Here is a 21,102-nt window from a genome sequence, read left to right on the forward strand (position 1 = left end):
AACTAAATGCTGATCCAAATACCAACCAAAACCTTCATCCAATGGTAGATCAGACGAAACCAGTGAATCAAAACGATCAGAAATCCACCAATCAAATGAAAACAGTTGGACGAAATCCAATTGTACTTATCAAGAATAGAGCTAGAACGACAGAATCAGCCCTATCTACCGAAGTTACAACAGAGGATATTATTCTTGAAGAAATCCTATTTACCTCCAAGGATATTACCGATCCAAAAAACTACTCCCAAGTTCTTAAGCATGACAATAAGGATCAATATCTATTGGCAATGCAAAAAGAGCTAGATCAGCTGCAAAAGAATAATACTTGGACGCTTGTACCAAGGCCTTCCAACCAACCAGTACTTAAAGGACGCTGGGTACTTAACAGAAAATATCAACAAAACAACGATTTTATCTTCAAAGCTCGTTGGGTAGCCAAAGGTTTTCAACAAGAGTTTGGCATTAACTATCAAGAAACGTTTGCCAATACTACAAGGCCCGATATTATCCGTCTGTTACTTGCGATTGCGACAGCCCAAGGCTGGGCTATACAGAGCTGGGATATAAAACAAGCTTTTCCAAATGCACTAATCGATACCACGATCTATATCGAACAACCAGAGGGATTTTCAAATTCAAATTATCCTAACCACGTTTGTTTACTCAACAAGGCTCTATATGGGCTTAAACAAGCTAGTCGACAATGGCAGAAACTGCTATCAAGCTTACTCTATCAACTAGGTTTTCAATCCTTGCCGATCGATACAGCTACCTATATCCATCAAAAACAGAAAATAATAATCGCAACCCATGTGGACGATTTACTCATTTTTGGACCAGACGAACAAAGGATTCAACAGCTATTCTACAAGCTATCTGATATATCAGAGCTTGAAATCAAAGACCTTGGCGATGTAACTGAATTCCTAGGTATCCAAATTAATCGATCTAATCGATCGATATATATCAGCCAAGAAAGCTATCTTCAACGGCTGCTTACTCGTTTCAATAAGCAGAACGTTAAGCCAAGAAAAATACCTTTACCACAAGGTACCAAGCTTGCAAAAAACGACCAAACAGCAACGCCAAAAGATATCAATCTATTTCAACAACAAATTGGCGCACTAATCTATCTATCTATCTTTACTCGGCCAGATATTACCTACGCAGTTAATCTTCTATCGCGATTTATGGCCAATCCAAGCCCTGAACATTTTAGCAACCTTGATCACCTATGGGGATACCTATCGCAATCAAGCCAAATTGGACTATTATATCAACTTAGCTCCAATATTCAAGAAGGCTCCATCAAAACTGATCAATCTACATCGATGGGATCAGATCAGATCAAACTGATCGGATCCACCGATGCAGATTGGGGGGGTGATTTTGATACCCGCAGATCCACCACAGGATATATCTTTTTACTCCAGTTGAACAAGAGTTATTGCGCAATTTCATGGCTATCAAAGCTCCAACCAACCGTCGCGTTATCAAGCGCAGAAGCTGAATTCATGGCCTACCGCGAAGCTACAAAACAGAGTATCTATCTAAACCAGATTATTAAAAGTATCAAACCACTGTTTGATATATTATCAGATGGAACTGTTACTATATACTCTGACAGCCAAAGCGCAATTCAACTATCCAAAAATCCTACCTACCACGCGAGGACGAAACACATTGATATTCAATACTACTTTATTCGCGAAAAGGTGGAGGATAAACAGATCCAAATACAATACCAAAGTACCAACCAGCTACTAGCTGATTGTCTCACCAAAGCTACAAACGCTGATAAGATTCAAGATTTTCGATCGCAATCGAATCTAGTCAATCTATCAGATCTATCAAACCAATCCATCAAACCAATCCATCAAACCAATCCATCAAACCAATCCATCAAACCAATCCATCAAACCAATCCATCAAACCAATCCATCAAACCAATCCATCAAACCAATCCATCAAACCAATCCATCAAACCAATCCATCAAACCAATCCATCGAACCAATCTATCGAACCAATCTATCAAAACAATCCAACCCATCAGATCGATCGAATCTATCAGCCTAAGCTCATCGAAACAAACAAGCTAATCAAAACCAGCAGATCAATCAGATCTCAGCTGCCTAGCTTAAGGGGGTGTGTTGGAGATATAAGCTCACCAGCTAATCTCCGATAGAACCAAGTACTCAACCTTCAACCAAGACACGTCAATTAATCTATTACTAGAAGCTATTATGCTATTATCTAGTAATATCTATCTATTACGCCATAGATTACGCAAGCTACTACTAAGAAGACTCTTCTAGAATCTAAGACAACGAATATATAAGTAGTAGAAGAGCTAGTAGATAGAAAGTAGAGAAGAGTAGAGCGAATCCTACAGACTACCTTAGGAAGGCAATTTAACTATTCTCTCTCCCCTAGCAATATCTTTTTATCTCTTATTTATCTCTCCTTAGCTAGAACCTTCGATAAGCTGCCTCTGAGTCTATTACTAGACAAGTAGAAGGCAGAGACCTCTACCTCTGAGCTACTAGTAGAACAAGCAGCAACTTCCGCTACCTAAGTAGCAATATTCTAACAAATATTAACTATAAACGGCTTTAAGAAATGCATTAATTATCTAAGGTCTTATAGATTTTAGGATATAACTATAGAGAGTATTATACTCTATCTATTACCTAATTATTTTATAATCTTTCTAGATTAAGAATTAGCTTATAGGTATTATTAGGTATATCCTAAATAAAAGAAATAGGACTCGCATATCGTTATTTTATTTATATATATTATACTATAACATTTCCTTTATATATATAACCCTTAGGGAAAGACATTACGTTATTCGCATTATAATTAGAGCAAGATTATTAATAGTAGTAGTGCTATTTAGTTAATACATAGTTATTTTTGGAAAAAGGAGGGCGTAAATAGTAATAATTAGGTAGTATATTTAAAATATTAGCTTACATTTCGTGGTAGGCTAGTATATTTGTACTATATCGTAGAATATCATGTCTAATTTTAGAGTGCATAAAAACAATGCCGTGATATTATCTCAAAACACCTAATTATATTTGCCGATGGCCGTATGTGCTAGAAAATTAAAATTGAATGTATTTAATACTCGAGTTCCAGGAGTTGCGCACTTGGTCGAATTTCCAATTTTCCAAGAAGGCTCACGTGATGTTACGTATCGATATCCCAACCCTAGCTTGGCACCGCCACACAGATAGAACACGACTACCGACTTACTCTACCTGCCCCCCAGATCCCCATTCTTGACGTCGCGCGAGAAGCTTTGACAAAGCAAAAAAAGCAAAAAACTGGACAAGTACTAAAAAGATTCCATAGGAATCTGTACTGGCCTTGCGCTCTTGCTGCCAAATTCTGTTAATTTCATAATATCTGAGTAGTGCATCGACGGGAGTGATGCACTGTATTGGGATGCACACCGCTCACCGCTCAAGGCATTCCCGGGGATTCTGAGAATTCTTGTTGAGTAGAGCGTACGCGTCACTGTTGAGCCCTGAATGGCTACGTACCCTAGATCTCATCGCGCAAATGCTTCAAGTCGACTGAGCAAGATTCTTGTTCAGACTAAAGGGAAATTCAATTTTATGCCTATTGTATTGATACGCGCGACTATGCTACATGATAGTATGTGTAATATCTTAGGTAGCCAACCGGTAACCTGCTGTGTCTGGATCCAGTGTGGTTCAGCAGTACGGCATGCCCCCTTTATTAGCAGTGAACTGCTCCAAATTGATTACGCGTAGCCTCCCACCAAGCAGATTCTACGTGCCCTGAGTTGCAAAAGATAGGTGCGGTGAATTTCCAGTTCAAAAGGCGGGATGCCGGGTCTCCTCCACAGTATGTTGCGATAGGTGTGCATGCGCCAGAATGCTTCAGGTTATCCCAGAGTCCTCCGCAAATCCCTGGAATATCGTTCACATTCCCAGCCCAGATAGAATACTGTCTCAGAGAAACAAGTCTACGTAAAGATTAGAAGGTGGTCAATAAGTAAGAAAATAGCTATCAACTTACGTAGATGCGTAGCATTCAGCGTCCTGCAGAGCCATAGCCGGCAGGCAGAAAGCCAATGTAGCAAGGCTAGTGGGGATTACGTTCTTTACAAGCATAGTGGAGTAGATTGCGTATAGCGAATTAAGAGAGGGAGTTTTGCAAAGATGGATTGAAGGTATACTGTTAGATTTGCTTGGTAGTGAAAAAATCACGAAGACTTGATGCCTATATATATATATATATTCTCGTCTCAAAGACTGTACATATTATTATGAATGATGAATGTATACAACTATCTCTGAAGAAATCAGGTCATGTCGCGTCGTGCCTTCCTTCAGGTCTTCCTTCGCGTCTTCCTTCGCGCCTTTCCTCGTGCTGTATGCCTATATAGGAGATATGCTTGGTCGCCTCGAGCCATAATTACTGCGTAAGGCATGCCAATAAACTGGAGAGAGTGTTAGAGAGGATACTATTTTGGCTGATCCATCTGCTATGCGACGAATCGCATCTTTGGGGCCAGCTGTACATGAGTAATGCGCAATCATCCGAGCGCAATGCCGACTGGTAGGCTACAGGCATGGCAGCGGCACGGCCCCGTCCTGCATAGGATGTGGCCTGGTCAGAGCGGCAAGGGCAGGCAAGCAAACGCAGCCAAGACCAGGTAACATCGGCTTTCCCTAAGTGCTGCTGTATATAGCATCGATGCAAGACCATATCATGGTGCATCCACGCTCACTAATACTCAAACTCTGCACTGAATCAAAGCAGCAGCAGTGTTTTAGTCTGACTCGCCGTGCACTGGCCTGGAAGACACTAGGCCAACACCGGTAAAAGCGTCAAAGCAGTGCACGCCAAGCATTGCGCTGTTTTCACGATACTCCGAACTGGGGGCCAGTGAGGCCATAGTCACGTGCATCGAGTATACTTATAGTCCCATCCGAACCTAAGGTAACTCCTCGAGAATTCGTCTCAATTTACTTTGACTGATATACTTTGTGTCTATCTGTGAAACACCTCGCAACTGCATTCACCGGGGATTCCTGTTAATACCATATCCACTTTGCTTTGCCTAACAGATTCTAGGCCCAGCACGTGCACAATTGCCGTGCTTTGAATAATCATATAGCATGACCAAGTGCTCAGATCATTGCTTTGCCAATGAGGCGCTTTAGGAGTAGTAGCAAACTTCTCTATAGTAGTAGAATGATAGTGATATTCTTAGTTTGTGGCTTCGCATTAGTAACAATTTGCAGCACCATTAGTCTTTCAGCGTTCTTGCGTCACGCTGTTACAAGTAACAACTGAAGCATATATTCCCCTGCTGACTATGAGTAGTGGGGGGAAACCATTTTGGAACGCGTTAGAGGTAATAATTTTAGTGTACAGAGAGAGCAGCCTCGTGTTGATCTTTCTCGGGGGAAGATGGGGAAAGTTAGTCTAAGATTGGTAAGCAACATCCCCGTTTGACTTCGTGAAGAACCTTGGTTATTCAAATATGGAGTTCATTTCTCATGACTCTATTTAGAGAGATACATATATATATACAACAGCTCCTCAATGCCAGTCACCTGCTTTGTCACGCTATAAACTAACAATTTGCCAAACACACCTAGGTAACGTCCGAACAATACTCAATCATCCTGAGCATACTTTTGGGTAATGGCACGGATCTTTGAGCCAAAGAAGTATATAGGAATACCCAGACCCATCGAGGCTGCCACGATACCTGCGCAGATATTAAATGCGCCTTCATACCCGGCCTTCTCCACAAAGCTGACAGTGCCAAATGAGATTCCGAAGCCGATGAAACCTCTCAGAGAGCAGATGAGAACAAGGGCTGCGTCAATACGTTGAGGGTAGGCATCCATGCAGTAGACGAAACTGGATACGACGACACCAACGAAGCCAAAGTACTCAAAGTTGAGTGTAACAGCGATACCTGCCCAGCTCCAATCCTTGGGGTTCTGCGCAGTCATGCCGAAAATGATTGTCGATATGAGTGTGGATAATAGTGGGATGATGAGGGCAATATAACGATACTCGGGTTGACTGACGCCGTTATGCCTCTTGCTCAGAATTTTGACTACCAAGTCGCTCAAGTATCCGCAGAAGAAAGGAACCGCGACGGCAGTAGCGACTTGTCCAGCGAACACGTAGCCAAGCATATCAAAGTTCCACAGGTATGGGGGCTGTACCAGGATACCGGCAAATAGTGCTGACATGAGCACATAGATGCCGAGAGTCACAGAGTTGATCAAGGACAGCCAAAGAATGTTGGGAAACCAGATGATCTGGATCATCTGCTTCCAGCAGGTGATTGCTTCCGACCAGTTTGCATGGCCTTTCCAGGGTAGCATGTCTCGAACAAAGCTACGCGGAGCATAGTTGATGGTATCGAGTTTACGCTTAGTGTTTGTCGTCACTGGAACTAGCGTTCCATCCTCATCGATACCTTCGCCAGCTGTGCAATGTTAGCAACTGAGCCAAAACAGATAATCTGACCAGGACTCACTCAGTGCTTCCAGCGTGCGCTCGTACTTTGTTTCGGCAACAAAGATGATACTGAGAACAGCGATAGCTCCACTTAGGCAGCCAAAGACGCCATACCACCACCTCCAGCCAAGATCATTTGCAAGGTACGAGCTCGAAACAATTAGCGCTGCCGTACCAAGCGTCTGGAGTGCGCAGAACCAAGCAATCACATTTCCTCTTTCGTGCAAGTAGAAAATCTCTTGCACAATGATAGGACAGAGTGCTTCAGCTTGGCCTGCAGCGATGGACATGATGTCTCTCCCGGCAATATGCGAGGCCAAGCTGCCGCTGCATGCGCACCAGAGGCAGCCGAAAGACAAGACAATTGTCGACATGAGGTACACTGGCCTTCGCCCGACAGCATGAGCAACCGGGATCGCAATTAGGTTTCCGACACCCATGAAGAATGCCGGCCAAGTCGCGAGGTCACTTGTCTTTGGATCTCCATGGTATGACGCTTTTACTATAGGCAGAATGGCACTGATTCCGCTTGCCATGAGGTTGGCGGACGCTGCGAAGAGGCCGACTATGACAAGGATGAGATACTTTTGCCATGTCGGAAGATTTAGAGGATCTAGTCTAGGTCAGACTGGCTTCGCCATTGAACATCCGCTTGGCTGTGGCTCACCATTGGGATCTCTGGTCGGAGTCGGGATGAGAACGATGCCGTCGTCATCGAAGAGCTTGACGGTACCCACGACGGGTTTCGCAGCCTTTTTGTGCGCATCAATAATTTCAATGTGAGCGCTGGCCTCGGACTTGGGGTCGTGAGCAGCCATGATGAGAGGGCGTTGATGAGCGTCAACTACATGGCGTCGTCCGCAATTTGTAGTGCCCAAATGCCGAGGGTGGACATTGCTGGCGTGGCCAAGGCATTTTTTCGATGAGAAAGATAGAGGAGTGCTCTTTGACATCTCCCCCGAACTGGACCGCCCAGCCCAATAAGTACGCGTACGGATTGTGGAGGGCGCGGGTCTAGAGTGTGGGGACGGGCGGGTCTATGCAGGGGAGGAATTGTTTCGCGGGGAAGTGAAGCCCGAGCGGAGGATTAGTAGCAGTAGGAGCCAACTTCAGCCTCAGTCATGCTCGTCTCGTCAGCAAATCATCGTCATCATCGGTGTCATCGTCGTTATCATTCCAGTCAAGATCATCATAACAACTATAGTCCACCACAACATCGACAATAACATCCACGGCCCAATGAGTGAGCCCGCCATCAAGACTTCGCAACGCGTGTCACGATCGTGCATCGAGTGCGGGCGCCGCAAAATCAAATGCGACAAGAAGAGCCCCTGCCAGCCATGCATCCGCAGGAATGCTGCCCATGAGTGCAAACGACCAATTGCCCGGGTAAGGGGCCAGTTGACTGTCTACACGGCCGAAGACGCTGGCAGCCCAGCAGACATTCAACTGCAAGACTTGCTCCGTGAACGCAATGCCCTCCAGGCGCAAATTGCCGAGCTCGAGACGGCCCTTGCTCTGTCCAAGCCATGTGGCCACAGTCGCACCAGCGAATCCACCGACTACACACAGCCCGCAGCAACACTCGAGGACCTAGTTCCCGCCTTCGAGCAGTTCGATCTCGGTATCAGGGTGGGTGCAGCCGCCCGAGCCGGGGCCGAGAAAGCGATTCTCAATGGTCTCTACGAGCCCGCAGCTGATCCACTATTTCTGCTTCTTCCGAGTCGGGATGCTAGCCTTGGCATTGTCACCTTTTCCCTGCAAACCCTTGGCTGGATACACTGCGCCGTCAACGCCAACGACTTCCTGGCCGAGCATCACGACTTTTGGAAAAATGTAGAACTTGGCACCGGCATCAAGCCCGAACAACGGCCATGGGTTGCTCTCTATTTCGCTGTCCTGGCTGTCGGCATCCTCTATTCCGACCCAGAAGATGTACCGAGTGCAGCCCACCTGCCCCGGCTGGGCATGCCTCGTGCTGACCCTATTTCCGTTGCTGTCGATACTTCTCATCTCTGGTATGAGGCTGCACTGAAAGAACTACCAGGACACAGCTTCAGCGGTACTCCGTCACTTTGCACTGCACAAGCCCTTGTAGTACTGAGCCTATGTCACTCCAACTTTGGCGAGCACCAAAGGGAATGGCTCATTTCCAGCTTTGCAACAAGTATGGCAAGGCTTTTCGACATGCACAAGCTTGGCAACGAAGCAAACTGCTCAAAGGACGTTTGCCGAAGGCCAGAATGGTCCTCACCTGTGCAGCGCGAATTGGGTCGTCGTCTGTGGTGGACCTGTGTCATTCGGGACTGGTAAGTGCTAAACTACCGTGGAATGCCCATTATCACGTACCATGTCACTAAAAAATACTGTACAGGCTTGGGAGTTGGGTTCGACCGCCATCCATATCACCCGCCAGCTTTTGCTGTCAGCCTTCTACTACAAGCAGCCACGGGGAATACTTTATGCCTAGCTTCTACACGATTGGTAGCCCTGGTTCTTCTGAATCTACCAATTTAGAGCCTCCTTCTCCTGCACATTACCACTCAATCTTGTGCCGTCTTTCCTACATAGTATACATTTACATCAAAGCAAATACTCACCAGACTCACCTGAAATTTGTAAAGGCTATCGAGGAGATCACTGCCGTCCGGCGAGATCTACCCCTCCATCTATCACCAGGTTTCCCTGCCAACGAAGATGATGTAATATGGGAATCTGAGTATCCTTGGATTTCATTCCAGCGATACCTAATTGCTTACGTTCTCGACTTCCTCCTATTATCCATCGCCCGTGTACTCAACCCACAAGAATCCAGAGATGACAGTATGAATTACAGGCAACTTGCCCTTGAATCGGCGAACCGCATCTTGGATCACTATGCGAAGCCGGTCCCGAGAGTATATAGGCTAGTGTGGGTCGTATCAGCAGCAACAGTCGCCGCCTCTGTTTACATATCGCTGGATATGCTTGCCAATTCTCACGATTATCGTGGTGACTCCCGAAACCACATCATCGGTCTATTGAGACAGGCTTCTGTCGAGTTGAAGAAGCATGCAGTTGTGGCTGTCCATGCCGCCAAAGGTTCTGCCATGCTCGAAGATCTTTTGCCTCTACTGGAGCAGCATGATTTTGACCGTCCTCGCACTTCATATTCCATGAAAGACCTGCTGCAACAGCTTGCAGTAGCAGATCTGGGCGTGCCGTCCAACCCACCGGTCAACTCGGGTCCTGTAATCGACGGCTTGCCTCACGTTAGCAACGGCGAAACCGTGGGTATCTTTGACGGAAATGGAAACACAATCGATGGAAATTTTGCAATCACAGAATGGGAGCATGTATTTTCACAGTTATAGCGTTTTGCACAAAATTTCGCTGCTGTATTACAGAAATCAAAATTAATCACACACCAACTTCGAGTTTTCTAGAATAGGTGTAATATTAGCTAAATATATACAAATCTCTTATAAAAAATCGTTTGCAACTACTTCTAAAGCGTGCATCTAGCGCGCTGTCGCGCAGTAGAGGAAAGTACTCGTCTCCCTACAGCTATCTTACAAACCTCAAGAAAAATTTTCAGCGCACAGACCATCTAGATTAATGCCAACTCAGAGAGATCAGGTAGAACTCGAAGGTAGCGATCTAGAAGCTCGAGTCCAGCAGGACATAGAGCGAAGCTCTAGTATAGAGCAGAATAAGAAGAAAAGATCAGCCTCTACTACTAGCCTAGAAGAGGCTAGTAGAAGATCAAAGATGAGCGCTACTAGCTACACTCAGGAGATCGACGAGATGGACACAATCGTAGTAGAAGTACAAAGAACCCAAGGGACTCAGGAATCCTCGCGCCCTAGGGATAGCACACCCCCCTCTACAGTAGATGACCTACCTGCCGAGCCTAATAGACCCACACACACCCGCACTAGAAGCAACTTCTCGCCTTTTATTGGCTCAACACTAAGGAATCCTTTCGCTAGCCAAAACAAAACACCTAGGGCTACGACAGTAGAAGAGGCCCTCGAGATAGCTAGAAACCTAGTAGTCCAAGCAGCTAGTCTAGCTGAAAGCAACCCCTCACAGCAGACTAGCCTGCTCGACCTAGTAGAAGTCTTTAGAGACTACACTGAGACAGGCCGAGTTAATAAGAAGAACGCAGCAATTCTAGGAGATCAGATCTCCTCGCTTTCAAACGTCTCTAAGGAGCTAAGAGACAAGGTTCGCCGCCTCGACAAACCTACCCCTGCACAACCAAACCAGCAGGGTAATAGACAGACAGCTGCTCCTACGCAGCCTATATCGTACGCCGCAGCTGCAACAGCAAATAAGGAGCAACAGTGGACTACTGTGCAGAAGAAGGCACCTCAAAAGGCTAAGCCTAGCCTAAAGGAGAGGCAGCTAGTCCTAGTCAACCAAGGAGGCCCTGCTGCCTTTGACGCCCTCAGGCTAAGAAATGCCTTCAACCAAGCCTTCACCTTAAAAGGAGGGGTGCAATCGCCTGTAGTCGCCTCAGTCACGCTATCCTCAAAAGGGAATAAGGTAGTCACTACTACACCTGCCTTTACAGCCAACTACCTGCTAGAAAACCAGAGTATCTGGAAGGATCTAGTAGCCTTCAAGGTAGCTCAGCCCATTACCTCGTGGTTCAAAGTAGTCGTCCATAGACTACCTACTAACCACGGCCTAGAGGTAATCAAGGAGGAGATTGAGACCTTTAACAAAGGCCTCAAAGTAGTAGGCACCCCTTTCTGGCTCACTCCTGAGGCTAAGAGAGGACAGCAGAGCTATGGCTCCGCCTGCGTCGCCTTCGCAACTGAAGAGGAGGCTCTAAAGGCTATTAGAGGAAAGCTCTATATTCTCGGAGAGAGCCTGAGAGCAGAGAAGCTACGAGTTATTAACAACTTAAAGCAGTGCTCTAAATGCCAAGGTTTTGGCCACCTTGAGACTAGATGTAGTAGAGTAGCCTGTCAGATTTGCAGTGAGGCTCACCACACTAGCCTACATAAATGCAACTCCTGCCCTATAAAAGGCAAAGCCTGCGTACACACTATCTTTAAGTGCGTTAACTGCAGTAAGCCTCACGCGGCAAATAGCTCTAGCTGCGATATTCTTATAGCTAGGACTACTAGGACAGGCCCTACTAACTAGGATGTTAAAGATCCTACAAATAAATGTTAATAGAAGTAGTTCTGCTACTGAGAGCGCGCTAGACCTAGCTATTAAAGTAGACGCCAAAATCGTCGCAGTACAGGAGCCCTGGCTACTCAAGAGATCCTCCTACTCAAGCACTAGATCTATCGCTCACCAGAACTTTACTCAGATACTACCTACCCTAGAGGACTCCTCCTTAAGGCCTAGAGTACTCTTCTATATTAGGAAAGATCTAGAAGTAGAGGTTATTCCTTTTATTAGCAACGATAACGACTTTCTAGCTATTAAAGTACTAGCCTCTACTTCTAACTTCTATATATATAACATTTATAACGAGAAAAGCCTTCTAGAAGGCCAAAATAAGACGACAATCCAGAGGCGCCTCCTACAGGAGACTCTACAACCTCAGTCAATCATCCTAGGAGACTTCAACACCCACCATCCTAGGTGGAGCCTAGAGGAGCGCAGCCCTAGTACACTAGCGGAGGAGCTAGTAGATTGGATAGACGCGCAAAATCTCACTCTACTAAATACTCTAGGGGTAGGCACCTTCTTTAGGTCTCATATGCGGAAAGAGAGCGTACTAGATCTTACTTTTGCAACCAATAATATAGCTGCTAGTATCCAGGACTGGCAGACTATACCTAAAGTAGGATCTGATCACCACGCAATACTATTTAGTACCTATACTACTAGCCAGCTACCTAGTCAGCTGCCTAGCCAGCTGCCTAGCCAGCCAAAACAGTATAATACTAAACGAACGGACTGGACGATTTTCAAGGAGACGCTAGGACAGGAGATCAAAGCCCTAGATCTAGAAAAGCGACTGTCGACACTACCTCCTTATTCAAACTACACCTCAAGAAAGCTTATTCTAGGACAAAATATCGCGCTAGAAACTAAGCTAGATAAGCTAGGAGAAGATCTTACGAAGGCTATACAGAGCGCACTAGAAAAGTCAACTCCACTAGTCAACCTAAAGCCAAAGACAAAGCCCTGGTGGACTAGCGAGCTAGATAGCCGTAGGAGAGAACTAAGTAGAGCCTATAGAGCCTACAAGAAGGAGGTAGAAAAGGAAAATAATAGCTCTCTCTACCAGTGGAAAAGAGAGTATCTACGTACGAAAAATGGATACTTAAAAGCTATTCAACGAGCTAAGCAAAGCCACTGGGAGGCCTTCCTTCGAAAAGACTCACCAAAAGAGATCTTTAAAGCACTAGCATACACTAAAGATAACCTTAGTACTCAAATACCTACTATTAAAGGTAGGGAGACGTTTACTGAGAAATGCAAGGCTTTTAGAGAGGATCTCTTTCCTCAGCCTCCTACGACAGCCACCCCCTCCTTCCACACCTACAGGGGAGACAGCAAGTGGACCTGGCCTACTCTAACAAAGGACGAACTCTCCTTTGCCTGCTGCAAGGTGAAGGCTACCTCACCAGGGCCTGATCTGATCAGCCAGGAGGTGATCCAAAAGGCCTACCTAGCGCAGTCAGAAGCCCTATTTAGGATATACTCCACCTTCTTCAATCTAGGCTACCACCCAAGGTGCTGGAGAAAAGCAAAGGGAGTTATCCTAAAGAAGCCAAGCAAGCCTAACTACTCGATCCCTAAGGCCTATAGAGTTATCTCACTCCTAAACTGCCTAGGCAAAGTACTAGAAAGACTAGTAGCTAGAAGACTAGGCGCACTAGCGGAAACAACAGATCTACTCCACCCCTCTCAACTAGGAGGAAGACTGAAGAAATCCGCTATCGACGCTGCGCTACTCTTCTATAACAATATACAGCAGCAGAAAAGAAAGCAGAAGATTACTACTACTATCTTTCTTGATATTAAAGGAGCCTTCGATCATGTCTCAAAAAACAAGCTCCTTGAAGGCATGAGAGATCAAGGCCTCCCCTGCTGCCTACTAGCCTGGACAAAGTCCTTCCTAGAGGACAGAGTACTGCAGCTGTCCTTTGACGGACAGACTGAGGAGCCGCAGGAGATCTCGACAGGTACCCCTCAAGGAAGCCCAGCCTCGCCTATCCTGTTTCTGATCTACTCAAAGCCACTATTTAAGGCGATTCAGACTAATGCGAATATCTACTCCTCCTCTTATATAGACGACCTCCAGATCTCTATATCAACTACGTCAGTAAGAAGGAATATCAAGCTACTAGAAAAGGAGATTCAGAATCTATTCAGACTAGCAGGGGAGTCAGCTATCCAGTTCGATAGCTCAAAGACTGAACTAGTAAACTGGACAAGATCTAGAAAGGATCAAGCTAGAGTACTTACTCTACCTAATCAGGAAATAGTACAGTCTAAGGAGCTAGTTAGATGGCTAGGTATATACTTTGACTGCAGCCTTAAATTCAAGCACCACAGCTACATTAGGAACCAGCAGGCTAGCGCAGCCTTCCACCGCCTTAGCAGGCTAGCTAACTCAAACAAAGGCCTCTCGCCTAGAGCAGTACGACAGCTCTACCTAGCCTGCGTCACCAGCGTAGCTGACTACGGCTGCCAAATCTTCTGGAGAGAGCAGCAGACAACGCTTAACCAAAGGCAGAAGCTGCAGAATCAAGCCTGTAGGAAGATCCTAGGCTCCTTTAGAACCTCGCCTGCTATACCTAGCGAGGTAGAAGCAGCTCTCTACCCTCCTAGGATTAGGCTAAATAACGCCCTACGACAATACGCCTTTAGAGCAAGAAAGCTAGCTCCTAGCCACCCTCTTAATATCGCTATCAATAGCAATCAAGGCAAGCAGCTAGAGCGTATTACTAGATCTATCTCAACAGCTCTATCAGAAGATAGCGAGAAGATTCAGCACTACGCCTCTATGCCCTGGAGCGCTACTACGCCCTATAGGATTAATATATCTAAGAAATCAAAGGAAAGCGAAGCAGAGCACCACAAGGAACTACTAGAAGACGAGCATCTTCTTTCTATCTACTCAGACGCCTCAGCTACAAGCAAAGGCAAAGGAGTAGGAGTAGGAGTAGCCCTCTACAAAGGAGCTAGCCTTATAGCTCAAGAAAAGGCTAATATAGGATACAACCAGCTAGTCTACAACGGAGAACTAGAAGGTATTACCCTAGGCCTAGAAAAGGCTGTTGACCTAGCAGACGACTACCTTGAAGTTAGAATATATGCAGATAACCAGGCTGCAATACTCAGACTAAAGACTGCTTCTGACTACCCAGGGCAAGAGTGGCAACTCAGATGCACTATAGCAGCAGAAAAGCTACAAGAAAAAGGCATATTACCTACCATACAGTGGGTACCAGGACACCAGGGCGTTATAGGAAACGAGAGAGCAGACGCGCTAGCAAAGGAGGCGACAAAGCTAGATCCTAGCTCTAGCAGGACGAGCCTAGCTGTAATAGGCACACGAATAAAGCAGCTAGGCGAGCGAGAGTGGCTTAGCTATCTAGGACAATACGGGAGAAAAGCTATTACTCTAAATCCTACTACTTACGCCGCAAGGTACAAGTGGAAGACTAGAAAGCAGATTGCTACTCCTCCTACTAGTAGAGAAGCCTCTAGCGCCTTCTATCAGCTTAAGTTAGGTCACTGCTATCTACGAGACTTCCTATTCAAGCGAGGAAAAGTAGACTCTAAAGCTTGCCCCTGCAACTATAGAGCTACCCAAGACCCTGCACATATCCTCCTTAGCTGCACGCTATACAAGGAGGCTAGGAAGAAGATGCAAGAAACTACAAAGGATCCCCTATCGCTAGCTTTCTTACTAGATACTACAATAGGCGTACAGGCTACTATTACCTTTATTAAGGAAACTAGGGCTGCAACGCAGGCCTGGTATAAAGGAAACCTCGATAACTAGGACAACACCTACACTAGGTGCCTTCGCCCTACACCCAGCCTACCTCTCCTATCACCCGCAAGACCTCCTACTACCCTCCTCCACACTAGGCTACGAGCCTCACCTCGATTTAGATAGCCCCCTCCCCCACCTACACCAAATTGATAGCACTACGTAGTTACCTGTAGGCCTAGCCTGCACGTCTTATATAGCCTACCAGCTGAGACAGGACGTTAATTAATAATAATAATAATAATAATACAGAAATCAAAACACCACCACTAGCGCGCCCTCAGTACGGCTTGACTCCCGCCAATTTCAATAGTTTGTCCGTCAACTCAGGCTTATCCAGCGGCTCAGTTCTCTCCCAAGGATCGATCTTACCATCCACCATGGCTTTGCCTTGTGAATAGATGTTGATGTGCGGCCAATGTGTTGTTGCTTCCCATTTCTCGAAGATTTCCTTCTTCTTCTCCAAATCCTCTTTGGATGCCATGGCCGCTGGTGTGTAACAGGCGTATATGATGGTGCGGATGGTGTCCGTTTCAGGGTATACAGCGTAATGCATCTGCCGTGAATCCCAAAGGATCAAGTCACCAGGTTCGGCGCAAACCTTGACCGATTTGCAGCCACGATCCTCATACCACTTCACATCGGAGTCCTGGAAGGGGTAGAAATCGTAATGAAGGGCTGCCAATGGGCCCTTGGTTCGGTCCGGTGGGTGCTCCTTGAAGAACTTGTCGAAGAGCTTAGCGCTGCCTTCCATGACTACCAGGCCTCCATCTTTAGGTCCAGCCTCAGACACTGGGAGTTTACTGTTAGTAAGCTGTGGGGTTATCTGAAAAGACGAGAACTTACGATTGATGATGCCTTGTACGCAGGACAAGCCCTGTCGCTCAGGCGCCTGATCGACGTGTGGCCATGGTTTGGAGCCGCCCATTTTTCCGGCGTTTGGTAGTGTGAGATTGATGGTGTCATAAGATACAATGAGCTCATTTGTGTTCCAGAGCTTCTCAAAAGCAGCCAGAACGCCCGGTTCCCTATGGCATACGATATTAGCAACTATCGCTTACTTGGACATTTCGAGCGAATGCGTCCAACTTACTGCCTAGCCTCCCAGACATATTTCTCGTGTGCAGCACAGAAGTTGAGGTACATGCCGTTCTTGAAGCTTTGGGGCAAGTTTTCCTTCGTCCATGTCTCTGGTTTGTTGATATCGAAGTCGTTGGGGAATGTGCCGAGCCAGTCGATCATTTTGTTCCGGTACTTCAACGCTCGCTCCTTGGGAACTACACCCTTGAGTACCACATATCCCTTCTCATAAAACTCATCCCTCCAGTCGCCGTATGGCTGCTGAACGTTTTCTTCGTCGTTCAGGTATGGAGCCATGATCCCAGCTCAAAATTAAGAATACAGTGTTTTTTGGAAGAAGTTTGGAATTCAATGTTCTGCTACGCACACGGCACTGCATGTAAATATACAGTTCTATGGCATCAGCAAATTACATGTCCAGGCGCGTTCCCGCCCGTTCACGGCCGCTCCAGATGGGGCGCCTACAAGCCCCAGTGTCAAGAAAGTGGGCCGCTGGAGACATCTCGGTCGAGTACGGGCGGGAATTGTATGTCAATGGGACCTACACCCCGGCTTCTCCTGCATCTCTCCAGCACCTCCACATACCGAGACAAGAGGCGTTTGCCACTTAGACAATACATGCCTCGGCCAAAGCTGTCGGTAAAGTCATTGCGGCCGAGCACGGTCAGGAAAACGAAGAACTAGACCCGCGAGCAGATATGTTTCTTGTCAAGACTGCATCGCTTTCCCGTTCTTGTGTGCCGACACATCAAGCAGATATCAGCTCTCCACTGAACCGGTCACGCCTCTTGCTTTCCAAGCCACCCATCTCGCCGTCAGGCCGCCTAAAGTAGGCGAGAATGAATACCAAGGCTTCAGTCCACGCAAAAGCAACCCTTCCAAAGAGTTACTAGGGTCGCGAAGGTGCTTGCGCACTCACTGGAGACATTGTTGTAGAACATGATATAGCTGTCAATGTCAGAGATGGATGCACACTATACTATGACATCTACCAGCCTCGCAGCAGTGACGGGCATGGTGCTCCAAAGGTACCCGCGATTGTGGCCTGGAACCCTTTGGCAAAAGGCATACCCGGATTGATGTGATGTCCAAGGTTGGTCAGAAAATCAACCTCAAATTTAATTCATGACTGACAGCTTATAGGTCAAATGAAGTTGCGGTGTTCTCTAGAGTTGTCTCAGTAGTCTTAAACGCTTCGAAAGGCCTCCTACAAGCCATACTATACATGTCCCGCCCCAACTTATACGACATCATAGTCTACGTCTTAATCCACAAGCCCGATGCCCAAGGCAAACCTATACTCGTTATTAACATTCCATAGCCTGCAGCCCTCTACTCTAAACCCTCGGACATCCCCGAATCAGACTATAGCAACCTGATGATATACCGCGGCCCGATGTGCATCCTGCGAACTTCGCACTACAAGATCGACCGCTGCGAAGTCGATACATTCACAGTACCCCTTTCATACGCACGATGAGGGGCGAAGGATGCCTCCAGGCGAGGTTGTGAAGCTGGAAATCCGGCTGTGTGCTATTGGCATAGACTTGGAGACGAATGAAAGCATCAGTTTTGGGAAACTTTAATATTAAATGGCATCAAGTTGCGTCATGTATTACTTTATATGCTTGCTATTCACCCTCACCCTCATTGATATGTGATAACATCTCATATGAAGGTCCTACGAAGTGAAGCTGCTACTTTGAGACTCATCACTTCCCTGTGGCATGGCCATCGTGCTTACCCGTACCTTCCATGGATCGGTCTCGGGAGTAAACAAACACACGCCCTAACTAACGTACGAAACCTGCATCCTGTCTCCCGTTGAGTACAGCCCTTTTCCCATCCACTTGTACACAAATAATACAATAAACAAAATGCCGCGCAGCGTTCCTGAGAGTGCAACTCACCTGGACGGCAAGAAGCTAATCAAATGTGAAGACAGTGAGCTGGAAGAAGGCGAGATTGGTCACTCCTCGCCTTCGGTACTCGGTGATTTTGACCGCATGAGTGTCGCCCCATGTGATAGTGCGCTGCACGGTAAGTACCTCATCTTGTCAATAGAAACACCACTAACAGCTCCCAGCTCAACTTCAACTTGCTTCTTACGAGTACGAAACGCTTGAGCAGCGCTATCGAAATCTTGTAACAAGACATGAGGAGCTGAGCAAGCTTTGCTCGGCATACAGAGATGTCATTTGCGGCTTCTCAACAGGTGAAGAGCAAGCACCCAGCATCGAGCAACTACGTGCTGAAGCTGGCCGCGAGGGCATGCGTGCCAAAGCCCTCGAAGCCGACGTGCTTAAGCCAATCATCCGAGAAGCCGGAGGACTGCAAGCGCTCGTGTCGCAAATGCAGTCTGTGCGGTCACTGATTGAGAGGACCGGCAGTCTTCCAGAGCTTGAAGAGCTGGTCTCAGCTGTGAACTTATTCCGCGTTGGCTTAGACAAGGTCGGGGGCCTCCAGGGTCTATACGGCCTCATGGCCGAAGTTAAGGATTTACGGGAGCAGCAGCTTGCGTTTCGAGAGACGAAAGCTAGGGTTGATTGTCCCAATGGACTCGCTGCAAAAGCAGCAAAGTATGACAGTCTTATGCAAGCTTTCAGTGCTGTCCAAGCTACAGAGGAACACACCGCTCCAGCTGGGACCGCAACAATTAATCCTGCACGAGCGACTCTCATTGCTTCTGTACCACTCGAGATGGACCCATATCGTGATCTGTATGAAGCTCCCCGGGTCGAGAAGCCACGCAACAAAACCGGTTCAAACAACATCCCCTTGGGACCTGCACGTGCACACGGACGAACAACCAGTCAGATTGATGAGCAACCATCGTTGAAGCGAGAACCGCTAGAAAATATGGAGGAAATCATCAGCAAGCGCCCTCGAGTCGACCTTGAACGTTTCTCAACTCAGATAAAAAGGTCCATGCCATCGTTTCATATACAAAAGCCATCATTGCATATACAAAACTCATCATTTGATCGTCACAAGCAGCCAACCGAACATGAAGTACCACGTTCTCAATCAAAACCGACAGTCAAACCAGAAGACCTCTACCGTACTGAGATACAAAGTCTTCGTACACACAATCAACAGCCTGAAATTTCACCCCTCTTAGCTGTCGCCACTGAGAGCATTAATTTACCCAAATCTATGATGGTTGGCCGTTATCCGATTGCCCTTTGGACAGGTGACGCTGACCCTCATGCTCCGGAACGGCCTGGGCAGATGAAAAAGAGCGGTGCTATTCCCGGGGAGCTAGGCAGATTTCTGGCCAGTGAGATTTCCAAGTACATCACTGGCGCGGTCGGTCAGCTCCTTGACACGATGCCGCCGAATAGGGACACATGCATACTCCGATACATTCTGGATGGCCATAGGCCTTCAGGCCAACCGCAGACGCGAAAGGCTTGTCCCTTGTGCTCATCAACATGGGTTAAGCATCACCGTCCATGCGCCTTGCTCCTCGAGGTTGACGGTGTTCGCACTGTGGTGTTCATGCCACTTCCTGGTATACCTGGTGATCACACATACTGGACCGAGAAGAACCACTGGGTAAAGGGCACTGAATAGGCAGTGGATAGGGTTCAAGATGATCGGTATGGCATGGTATGAGATGTATGGTACAGCCTATTAGCAAGTCAGAGACTATGGACATATTGTCGCAAAGGTTGTTACCCACTTGATAGGCAATTAAGTTTATGAGTATAACTCAGCATCATCTGGTCTTCTCATTCCATGCGTCTCACCGTGCTCGGGGAATTGTGGTCTTTTCAAGGCTGTGCCTTCCTTCAAGTAGAGAATCAATCTAAATGCCGCGTTGCCATTCAGATAGTACCGGTGTAGCCGTTTGCTTCTTATAAAGCCCAGCCTTTCATACAACTTCAGGCTTGCGGTGTTTGACACTTCTGTCTCCAAGACTATCTCATCGGCGTCGCGTGCAGTCATGGCGTCAACGGCCAACCGTACAAGCTTCGTAGCTATACCGCGGCCTCGGTATTCCTCCTTTGTTGCGAGCATTGCGACATAGCCGCGGTAGGTCCCTGAGCGGTGCGGTTCGAGCTTGCATGTGATTACGCCAATTAGGGTGTTGGTGGGGGAGAGCGCCTATCAAGGAAGTTGTTAGCGAAAGTTATGAAAGCAACAAACCAAAAAGTCTAGATTTGGAAGAGTACACATACCATGTAGCAAAGATCACCCCATTGGTACAGGAAGTAGCGGTATACATAGATACTGTACGGCTCAGAGAGATCCTTTGAGATTAGTTGGCGGATGGCGGGGAGATATTGTTCTTCCTTGGAAGGCTCGTATTGTATATATTGGAGATCCGAATCCTTTAGATCCTTTGGGTCGCCAGTCTTTGGTGCATCAGTCGCAGACAGGCTGTCGTCACTTTCGGCCATTTCGCGCGTGGAAGTCAGTGTCGAAGCGGGCAGCAAGTGGAGGTAGTTTGGACAAGGCTGCGGAGAGGACCCCCGGCTTGGCAAACGGGCGCAACGTGCTCTGGAAGACCCTTGTGTCGATC

General features: G+C 46.9%; 6 protein-coding genes across 6 annotated transcripts; 2 read left to right on the plus strand and 4 right to left on the minus strand.

The window, feature by feature from the left end:
* Nucleotides 1-3,757: 3,757 nt before the first annotated feature.
* PSV08DRAFT_242819 (uncharacterized protein) lies at nucleotides 3,758-4,155 on the minus strand (the record flags this gene model as incomplete). Its single annotated transcript, XM_014220120.2, has 2 exons — nucleotides 3,758-4,007; nucleotides 4,061-4,155. 2 exons carry the CDS (start codon nucleotides 4,153-4,155, stop codon nucleotides 3,758-3,760), a joined length of 345 nt encoding a protein of 114 aa, XP_014075595.2.
* Nucleotides 4,156-5,670: 1,515 nt separating this feature from the next.
* On the minus strand, nucleotides 5,671-7,374 carry PSV08DRAFT_376479 (major facilitator superfamily domain-containing protein; the record flags this gene model as incomplete). Its single annotated transcript, XM_066093324.1, has 3 exons — nucleotides 7,200-7,374; nucleotides 6,552-7,145; nucleotides 5,671-6,500 (listed from the first exon to the last, which is right to left on the minus strand). Exons 1-3 carry the CDS (start codon nucleotides 7,348-7,350, stop codon nucleotides 5,671-5,673), a joined length of 1,575 nt encoding a protein of 524 aa, XP_065950005.1. The 5' UTR covers nucleotides 7,351-7,374.
* A 397-nt stretch (nucleotides 7,375-7,771) lies between these two features.
* On the plus strand, nucleotides 7,772-9,885 carry PSV08DRAFT_376486 (uncharacterized protein; the record flags this gene model as incomplete). Its single annotated transcript, XM_066093325.1, has 3 exons — nucleotides 7,772-8,841; nucleotides 8,907-9,102; nucleotides 9,157-9,885. 3 exons carry the CDS (start codon nucleotides 7,772-7,774, stop codon nucleotides 9,883-9,885), a joined length of 1,995 nt encoding a protein of 664 aa, XP_065950006.1.
* A 5,889-nt stretch (nucleotides 9,886-15,774) lies between these two features.
* PSV08DRAFT_168383 (uncharacterized protein) lies at nucleotides 15,775-16,871 on the minus strand (the record flags this gene model as incomplete). Its single annotated transcript, XM_066091843.1, has 3 exons — nucleotides 15,775-16,286; nucleotides 16,341-16,522; nucleotides 16,588-16,871. The coding sequence occupies 3 exons, from the start codon at nucleotides 16,869-16,871 to the stop codon at nucleotides 15,775-15,777; spliced, it is 978 nt and encodes a 325-aa protein (XP_065950007.1).
* A 1,709-nt stretch (nucleotides 16,872-18,580) lies between these two features.
* PSV08DRAFT_214084 (uncharacterized protein) lies at nucleotides 18,581-20,160 on the plus strand (the record flags this gene model as incomplete). The annotated part of the gene is made up of 2 exons (XM_014220122.2): nucleotides 18,581-18,614; nucleotides 18,661-20,160. The coding sequence occupies 2 exons, from the start codon at nucleotides 18,581-18,583 to the stop codon at nucleotides 20,148-20,150; spliced, it is 1,524 nt and encodes a 507-aa protein (XP_014075597.1). The 3' UTR covers nucleotides 20,151-20,160.
* Nucleotides 20,140-20,999, minus strand: PSV08DRAFT_398172 (acyl-CoA N-acyltransferase). Its single transcript, XM_014220123.1, has 3 exons — nucleotides 20,759-20,999; nucleotides 20,260-20,684; nucleotides 20,140-20,207 (listed from the first exon to the last, which is right to left on the minus strand). Exons 1-2 carry the CDS (start codon nucleotides 20,978-20,980, stop codon nucleotides 20,277-20,279), a joined length of 630 nt encoding a protein of 209 aa, XP_014075598.1. The 5' UTR covers nucleotides 20,981-20,999; the 3' UTR covers nucleotides 20,140-20,207; nucleotides 20,260-20,276.
* Nucleotides 21,000-21,102: the final 103 nt, after the last annotated feature.

This window comes from Bipolaris maydis (genome assembly GCF_028858645.1).
Source record: "Bipolaris maydis strain C4 unplaced genomic scaffold PSV08scaffold_1, whole genome shotgun sequence".
Lineage (NCBI taxonomy): Eukaryota > Fungi > Ascomycota > Dothideomycetes > Pleosporales > Pleosporaceae > Bipolaris > Bipolaris maydis.

Coding starts and splice junctions, on each gene's coding strand:
- PSV08DRAFT_398172 (XM_014220123.1), bottom strand. CDS start 20,980: ATGGCCGAAAGTGACGACAGCCTGTCTGCGACTGATGCACCAAAGACT. Junction 20,685..20,758: donor GGGGTGATCTTTGCTACATG/GTATGTGTACTC, acceptor CTTCCTTGATAG/GCGCTCTCCCCCACCAACAC.